The sequence below is a fragment of the Bremia lactucae genome, linkage group LG12 (genome assembly GCF_004359215.1).
Source record: "Bremia lactucae strain SF5 linkage group LG12, whole genome shotgun sequence".
In the NCBI taxonomy this organism is placed as follows: Eukaryota; Oomycota; class Peronosporomycetes; order Peronosporales; family Peronosporaceae; genus Bremia; species Bremia lactucae.
In genome coordinates this window covers 2,915,309-2,924,633 of record NC_090621.1, presented here as the reverse complement: position 1 = coordinate 2,924,633, position 9,325 = coordinate 2,915,309, and the positions used below count along the sequence as shown (strand labels likewise).

The window sequence follows — 9,325 nt, the reverse complement described above, 5'->3', positions numbered from 1 at the left end:
GCACGGTGCTGACGCATCACGTGAGCCACCACTCGGTTGAATGTCGCTGGTGCGTTTTTCAAACCTTGGGGCATCACAAGCCACTCCCAAAGCATACCGCTTGGGGTGCTTACTGCCGTTTTGGCTACATCGGACTCTCTCATGAGTACCTGATAGTAGCCATCCTTCAAATCCAACGCGGAAAAGATAGTTGACTTTCCCATGGAGTTCAACAAAACATCTTTCCGCGGGATTGGCGTTTGCGCCGGTATGGTCGCCGTGTTCAGCTTATTATAAGCATGAACCACGCGCCATCCACCTGTGGCTTTACGCACACAAAAGGTCGGGCTGCAGTGAGGCGATTTGCTCTCACGCACATGTCCCGCCTTGGCTCGCTTGTCGAAACTCATCGATAAAATCGACTTGTTCTCGCGGCAACGGCCATTGCCTGGTCACACAATACTTGGTGCCAGGTTCGAGGTCTATCTCGTGCCCGATGCCCCTATCTGCTGGTAGGGGGCTCGACACTTCTTCTGGGAACATATCGCGATGTTTCCAAAGAATCTCAAAGAACGGACTGTCTTTCAAGGCATCCCAGCCTTGAGCAGCGAAACGTTTCTTTTTGTCCGTTTCTAGGACGCTCTTGTCCATTGTGGACGATGAGTAAAAGTCCACCAAGCTCTCTTCTGGAACTAGTGTGACTATTTCGTGGATCTTTCCTTCTTTTAACTCGGCAAAGGACAGATATTACGACATCTCCCGGAGATTTACTATCTCCTCGGCAGATTTAAAGACTTGCCGGAGCACCTCAACTGAGGATGCCTCCGCAATTTCGTCTTTGACGGCCTCGAGCACCTTGTTCGAAGGACCGTCCTCTTTATTAGAGAGTGATCCAAAGTCACTCGTTAAGACGTTCATTTGATCGTTCTAATCTAATGGGCTCTCGTTCTTGGAGTCACCACGACCTTTTTCTGGGAAGCGGGTGCCGTTGCACTCCTGGCTAACGCACCCCTTCCAACCGCACCAGGCTCTAGGCACTGTGACGGTTCATGCGACGCTTGACTTCCTGTCAGCTCGCCGTCTACTACCACAGGCTCTCGACTCTGTGCAGGACATTCGGACGCATGACTACTTCTCATCGTCCTATTCACTTTTCCAGTCTTCACGAGCTGGGTAGGAATTGGCGACGTTTGACATCCGGTCAACGCACCCTTAACTGTGTTGACACGACATCAGTTGCATACGCCTTTTGCAGGAGCACATCCTGTCCGCTGTCCTGCGTAGAGTTCGCAACTGTGCGTGTACGCCAGTCTATCCATGGTTGGTGTTTTGCCAACCATGACATGCCTAGGATGAGGTCATACAGACTCTCCATACCTAGAACTGTGAACTTCTCATTACAAGAGAAGTCACCAAAGCTGAAGGCGAGTTTATGTTTTGTGCATTATGTACAAAGGCTGTCCAAGCTTGGAACAAAGCCTAACATCTCTTGCCCGTTTGAAAGAAAACTACCGATGCCAGATAAAAGCAAACCGAACTCCCTCAGACTTAACGAGCACGCCGTTCGCTAACGAACAGTCGATTCTTCTCGCTTGCCAACCTGGCAAAGCGACTCAAACATCGCCAGCCTCTTTCTTAGAGCCGCGAGTTTCACAAAATTTTGTGATTCACCCGAATCTTCTAGGAGGGTCATCAAACCTGGTCATAGCCTCTTACTTGAGCGCTATAGACCAGCAGGGTTGAGGTCCGAAATTTCGAGACCTCAGGGAATATGCTACCCATTTGGTCCACAACTCTGTACTTAGGGGTAGTTAGGGGTAGCTTCAGAGTCCGCGCCAGTAAGGCATCCCGTCCCTACTGCGCTCCTGCATTTCCCGACCCCTCAGTGGTCGATGCAGAATTCATGCGTCTCGCACGCTGGTTCTTGCCATCTCCCTTTGGGTAAGGAGTCCTCTTGCTAGGCGTTTTCGCTCCAGAAGTGACCCTAGCATAGCAGCGAGCTATCATATGGCCGCGCTTGCCGCATTTGTAACAGACAACGTCTGCATTGCCCAACTCCTTGGAAGTGGCATCTGACCTTTCGGCCGACGGCTTATACCAAGCTGTCGCTGACAAACTGTTGTAGAATTGCTCCTCAACCAAGGCAATTCGGATTGCATCTTCCATCGTCGACGGCACCTTTCTGAAAAGGGCATGTCGCGATGGGCCATGACGCAGTTCGTTCATAATCGTGGGCACCTTAATGTGCTCCGGAATCGGACCTACGGTAATCGACAGCGAGCGCATCTCTTGCACATACTCTTGCAGAGATCGCTTCGCCTGTGGCGCTCCAAAGAAGCACGCCTAAAGCAGCACTTCCTTGTTCGGCGGCTGATACATGGCGCGGATCTTTTCCTTAAAGATGGCCCAGGAGGAAACGCTTTTCTGTCCGCCATAAGCGCCGAGTAAGCCCACTCTGAGGCCTTATCGCGCGGGTGCGCCATGACATACGACACCATCCGGCTGTCGTCCTCGATGATCTGGGCGACACCGCATTGCTCCACGGCTTAAAGCCAGTGGACAATCGTGTGCGCTGCAGTTCCATCGAAATCGGGCGGGTCCATTCGAATGGGCCTCGGCTGATGCGGCTGGGCAGAGAGCATCCCAACAGTCCTGTTAAGAGCCTCGCTCCAAGCCTGCTCATGCCTCAGCTCATCCTGAGTCTGAGTGACGGACTCCGCCGCAGCATGACCCTGTGCCTCGGACGCGGCCCTCAGCTGTCCGAGCATGAATGCCTCAAACTGCTCCAACTGAGCAACATGTTGCTCAGGAGGACTACCCAGGAGCCTGGCCAGGGCTAGTTCACCAAGTCCCTGCGCTATAAGCTCTACCACCTCCCGATAATGTTCGGAGAGGTGAAGAAATGAGCTCAATCAATAGTGAGGCTCATCCTCACGTACACACGCAGAGATGCGGGTCGTGGGAAGGATTTCAAGTGCTACCAAGTGCAGGCGGGCACGTCGTAATGCGGCCACGCTCTACTTAGACACACACCCTAGCACAGCGAGGAGCGGTTTAACCTGCTTCTCTTGTGTGCAGTGAGGTAGTTGTGGTGGGCGCGTAAGCGACCTCACCCAACACACTAAGTACTCTGGTTAAGTGTCGTCACGGGAGCTGTAATTCGGCTCCTCGTGCGCACTTACCAAGTAGAAAGTAGTTTTCAGATTGATTTATATTTAATAATATTACATATAAATAGCTATTTTTACTAATCAAAATGTCATGTTCATAGATAACACTCAATTTGTATTGCGAGCGTATCTTTCTAGATAGCTTGCGTAACGGATGACGGTAGGCGTCATCCCTCCTAGATTGAATGCACCCATGTGCTTCACATACGCAAGGGTTGGTCAAAAATGTGAATCACATCCGAGTCCTGGGTCAAATTACTCTAATTTAGTAACTGACCATCCCCTTAAGTACACAAAGTGTACTTAACGGGGACTGTGTAACATTAAGGCAACTTTAGCCCGTTACATCTGAAGTCTGCTAAGATTAGAAAATATTCTGTGAAATTCTCCTATGTCAAACCCGTTAAAGGTCAGCTGATTGTGGCTTAGCCAAATCTAAAATGTATTCGACAGCATAAAGTCCACCTCTCCTATTCTTTTGGGCCACTTGTAAAGTTTTATTGGTAAAGGAACTAATTCGGTAATATGGCTTTGTTTTATTTTCGAGATTTACAGCCAAGACTTTGGTATCTGAATACCGTAAGAAAAATCATGCATCAACGAGCAAATTTACCTTAATGATAACCTATCTGGTGTTATCGAATGGCTCTTGATTATACCGTGGCTGTGCACAAGATTGTGGAAAAATATACTATGCAAAAGCTGCATTGAACAAGCAAGCTCTCACCTCCAAAACTCTTAAAATAAAAATGCAGGGTTTCTTAGATTAGTGTAAAACCTCAGATTTATTAAACAAGCGCCATGTTTTTGACAACTTAGAAAGACGCACTTCAAATAAAAAAAGCTGTTGTTAATGTTCGCAATCTTCGTCTTCTTCAAAAATTGCGTTCGCAGCGTCATTATTGTGCCATTCATTTGCCGAGTTTGCAACCCCTCGAAGAGTAACCAGAGGTTCGTCAGAACCTTTCAGTGACATAAACTTGATGACAGTTGGAGCTGGTGTGGCCTTGTGCAACGAGTCCACTCCGACTATTTTTGGTGCATTTGCAACCACAAATGCTGTCTGGCGTTTGTGCGATTCATATTGAGACCGCTTAACCCCTGGAGCAGTTAAAGAAGGCGCAATCATCTCCTTAAGCATTTGCGTCGGAATTGATGTCGGAACAGCTTGCGTCTCTCGTGGGATCGAATCTTGATTCGCATTAGGCTCAATCCGTGACTTGGTGCTTGTCACGGGTGTAGTCTTTACAGCTTTGCTACTGTTGATGGGCCTTGTCAATTTCTGCGGGAGTTTGCCGGCACACTCCTCTGCAATACCCGTTCCAAAGGTTTGAGTCCAGTAGTGCTGGAACGTGCTTTCAGCATTAAAAGCATGGGCGGTGCCAAACATAGTATAGTTGCCAAGGATATTCTCTCGGTGACCAGGAGACTTCATCCACGCCGTCATTACGGCCTCGACATCAGGTTGACCCGCGGCAACGTTTTCAGCCACGGCACTCCAATCAAAGTTAGCTTCGGAAATGCGGTCCGACATCGTTGAACCGTCGGTGCCAATGTGATCCATAAAATCGTTAGCTGCCTGGTCATCCGAATGTCGTTGAGCCGCAGCTTGGAGCTTTAAATTGGTGCAAAGCAACGGTAGTCCATAAATTTCCCGCTCTTGATTAACACGGGCAAGCATGGCGGCAAAGTAGTCTCCTGATAAATTTGATGTTTGCTGCTCCGATCTCATATGGACTGCCTCCGAAACTGCGATGACGAGCACGTATGAAAGAGATGACCTTAGCACAAACATTGTTCGAGAAGAAAAGGGCTACACAATGATATTGCTGGTGGAATGAATTGTGATAAATGAGGAGCACAGATTGAGTTGAGCTCGTGCGGTTGAATTTCGAGTGTAATGCATCGAGAAAAACGAATGGTATGAGGCCTGTCCTTGCTACTAATTGCAGGTACTTTCGTCGTCGTATAATAGATTCTGAAGATTTAATTTCTAAAGTGAGAAGTTTGCAATACATTGGCGCTTCGGTGCAACGTAACTAGTCGCAATCAAAGCTTTTATTAGATCTTTCGCGTTCTGCGAACAAGATTCATTCCTAAGTGTTATCGATTTATAAAGTGTGTGTAACACAAAGATTTCAGTTGTGCCCTTCCGCATATTTGGACGGAAAGCGACATAAGCTGAACATTAAACTTTCAGTCGACGTGGTGGTAATGTGGTTCAATATCGTATTCAAACGATGAAATTACTGTGCAAAAGACTTTGTACGATATATGATTTCGGTTCACAACTGACTTCAAGATTATTTATAGGTCTGACTCGCTTTCAAAAGTCGCGGAAAAGACGCAACAGAACGTGAATCAAGGATTGCGCGTATTTAAGTCGTCAAATAAGCAGAGGTCGAGCTGTCTCGTAATGCGAGCTAAACCAAAAAAGATGCCGTGAGAAGGACTTGTAATTGCTGCGGCAAAGAGAATTACCATGCTTACGGACGAAGTTGCTGGCAAAGTGATTTTCACGATAGTGGTACCTTTACCGTTACATGCCTAGCGTTAAAGTTTTGAATTCAGCACATACGATATTTTCTGCTTTGCACGACAAACTAAAAACAATGTTATTGCCTTTCAGCTTAAATAGCGATGTTCGAGTAAATAATAGCTTATCATTCGTTGAGGGCTCTAACGAATTCGAAACAGGCTATTAACGATAGAAAGATATCGAAATCGTCCGATGGTGAAAGCGTGCATCTTGCCGAGTCTCTGACATGAGAAAGCCTTTCAATTCTAAATTCGAAACCAAAAAAACAACGTATAAAGTATCACTACAATTTTTTCTTAATGTCTACCGTAAAGAGAATTGAAATCCAAAAGCCGTTTTACAAAGTAAAATTATTTCTGACGAAAAACCAGGACAGTAATTTCGGTAGACGTTGTTTGTAACGGGGTGTATCGTTACATGAAATTAACACTTAAAGGTTGCTAATTATTATATTATCTAAAGATAGATAATATTTGGAGAATATTACTTTATATAGTAATGCTCGGAAATCTTATCCATAAATACGTATAAGCCATTATATCTATTTATCCGGCAGACTAATCAGCTGTAAACGTAAACAAAGAGAGACAGACAAGTAATATTTCAATTGCATGTATAGAATTAGTTAATAATTAAGTTAGCATTAACAAATAAAAAGAAGAGAAACTTAATTATATTTATACAATTTTTATTTAACCCTCTTTAAAGCAAGTGTTTTAAAGAGAAGACTTCCTCTGCACGTACTAGTGTACGCGAAGTGACGTAAGGCACCATTCGCAACTGTAGCAGTGCAAGTGTACTTGTACTGAAGCAATACAAGTCGTAGTGCCCCGTTACACTGTTGGCCTGTTGCTGAGTATCAACTTGTCGGCTTATCGCTCTCCTTTAAGTAGCGCCACTTTTACGTTAAGAACAATAATTCCAGAAGAAATTATAGCGATGCATCCGGTCGATTTAACGTACACTACTGACTTGTACTCCTTCAGTACAAGTCCACTTCGCACTGCATCAGTGCAAGTGGTGCCACACGTTACTTCACGTACACTAGTACATGCAGAGGAAGTCTTCTCTTTAAAACACTTGCTTTGAAGAGGTTAAATAAAAACTGTATTACTATTATTTATTTCTTCTGTTCTATCTACTTATAAATAACTTAATTAGAAACTAATACAAAACATGTAATAAAAGTCTTATCTGTCTTTTGCTTTGAGCGCGTCCAGCGCTGTCTGGACCGCGGAAAAAGTTGATATAATGGTCTATATCTACCAATGGATAAGCTTTTAGAATATTACCATGAAAAGTAATACTCTCTAAATAGTATCTACCCTTTAGATAATATATTTATTAACAACCTTTTATTGTTAATTTCAAGTAACGATATATCCCGTTACAGTGGATGCACGGCAGTGGGCGAGCAGAACATCGTCAATGCTCTCGTTGTGGCAATCAACTTCCAGATTTGCGCTTAAGTACGCGAACGAACAACGTGGTACGGGGAAGAGTGCAAACCATGAGCTCTGCGACAGACAGAGAGATGCAGGTCAGGAGCCGTCATACCGATAGGGGCGTCCGGTGCGTGCGTACAAGGAGCATACGTGCCGGATAATCCCGTGGAGCGGGGAACGGTCATCGGTGGAGGAGCGGGCGCACCAATGCGACGCGAGGCCGCAAGCGGGCCGAGCGCCGTATTTTAGGTGTCGGATGGCCGAAGTTCAATCGCGGATGTGGTGACCAAATCCGGCGCTCGCAATTTCAATGGCGGGGTAAATCTCTCTTCGTGTACCCTCGTTAGCACATGCGAGCATACATCTGAGCATTTCATTAATGGAGCTAGCGCATATATGTCGGCTCCTTGTACACCAAGCGGTGACGTCCTATGCTCGCCAAGTAGAGGCACTCCTAACGGTGCTGTCGATGAATTGCTGAGTCACGGCGCACTTCACGGTGATGGCGTGAATTCGCCTAGTCACGGCGCACTCGCCGAGTAGCGGCAAATTCAACGGTGCTGGAGCGTATTTACCGAGTAAATGGGCACCTACTGGTGCTGTCGACGGCCCGCTGAGTAGAGGCGCATCTACTGGTGTAAGGGGCGCCTCCGGCATTTGCAACGGGACCTCTCACGATCGCAGTGAAGTGTTGGTTCGTACAGCTGCGTGGGCGTGGATCAAATAAATGGACGATGATCTGCGCCAGATGATACCACTAGAGAAGAAGCGCTGGCGGCATGGCTCATGGGTGGTATCGTTCACTCATCGCTGCCGGTTTTAGTGTGTACGCATTCGGGTGCTACGCGGGTTGTGATGCTTCATTTCGTCGAAGCAAACCTGGACGGAAAGGTTATTGCGATTGTGCCTCCGTATGTGCGCATGCCCAAGTACATCGCGGAGAAGACCTTACTTCTCCAACTATTGGAGCGCAGTGAGAGGAGAAGGGACCTGGACGTCCTAAGTCGGAAATTGGTCAAAGGGGCCAAGTGGACAAGTTAAGATGCAGACACGAGGCCACAAATTTTCAGCTTGCCAGATTAGGCGGCTGTTAAGAGTTGGCATGCTAAGTCGATTTTGTCTAGCGGGAAGCGCCTTCAACTTTTGTGTCCCAACATCCTGGAGCGCGAAGGCACAACTTCTGCCTCGGTACCAGCTATGGCAGCAGGTCGCAATACTTTTCACTATCAAGTCAGGGTTTTAGTGAATGGAGTGGCGGCTAGCACGGTTAAAGCAAAACTGGAGTCCAGTGTGTCCTGTGCCGTAACTTCGGTATCTCGTGGGTGCTCACACGGATCGGAGGCGTATGATTCCAACTTTTTTGTTGCGACTTTCGATACGATGACATGCCCTGACCAACTTATGCCGGTTATGCATATATCGACTGCAGGGACGGAGCTCTTTCTGCACCATTTTGACACTTTCAACGCATTCCCTGTTCTATTATGCTATTCGCCTTATCACACGAGTGCCAAGTGTAGTGGGCGCAAAGGCAGTTTTCATGAAGAGCATCACCGCGTGTTTTCTACTGGCGTCTCAACCCGTAGCGGGATGATTTTTTACTCACCTCGACGTCGCCGACCGACTGCGGCACGTTACCAAATTGGCGAATACTTTGGCTGCAACGACGGAGCAGCTAAAGACGGATGAAGACAAGAACCCCCTGTTGACAAAGGTTACGCAGGCACCACTCTAGGCTTGGCAATCGGGAGATACTGCGGCTTCAACACTTGCTGGCGGCCCGAAATCGGGTGCGACTTCTCCTCGTACCGCTAGTCCGTCTACCGATACATGGTTTGATCCAGGAGCACGTAAGAAAAAGCGGGAGTCGCGTACCACGATGGCTCAATCTGTTCCTACGGTAAGTCACAATGTGTCGTCGCCCCGACAGCCGCAGTCGTTCACTGCAGCGGGACCTGGCAAGTCTCCTCAAACGGTTTCGGCACCTTACGCCAAGCACAGCTCCACGATCAAGAACTCCCTCCATGCCACCAAGGCAACGGTTCCACCGCACGGCAAACAGGCTGCGGTGCAATCCAAGCCAAATCGCTCCACTTCTTTCAGGTCCAACGAAGAGCGCACACGGACGCTTCGTGAACTAGAGAACTATATGGGCGGGGACCACCATGTCGTTGAGGCATCTCCACAAGCAG

General features: G+C 47.4%; 1 protein-coding gene across 1 annotated transcript; it reads right to left on the bottom strand.

Annotated features, from left to right (window-relative positions):
* Positions 1–3,999: 3,999 nt before the first annotated feature.
* Positions 4,000–4,944, bottom strand: CCR75_007911 (uncharacterized protein; the record flags this gene model as incomplete). Its single annotated transcript, XM_067965967.1, has 1 exon — positions 4,000–4,944. One exon carries the CDS (start codon positions 4,942–4,944, stop codon positions 4,000–4,002), a length of 945 nt encoding a protein of 314 aa, XP_067820918.1.
* Between the last annotated feature and the right edge of the window lie 4,381 nt (positions 4,945–9,325).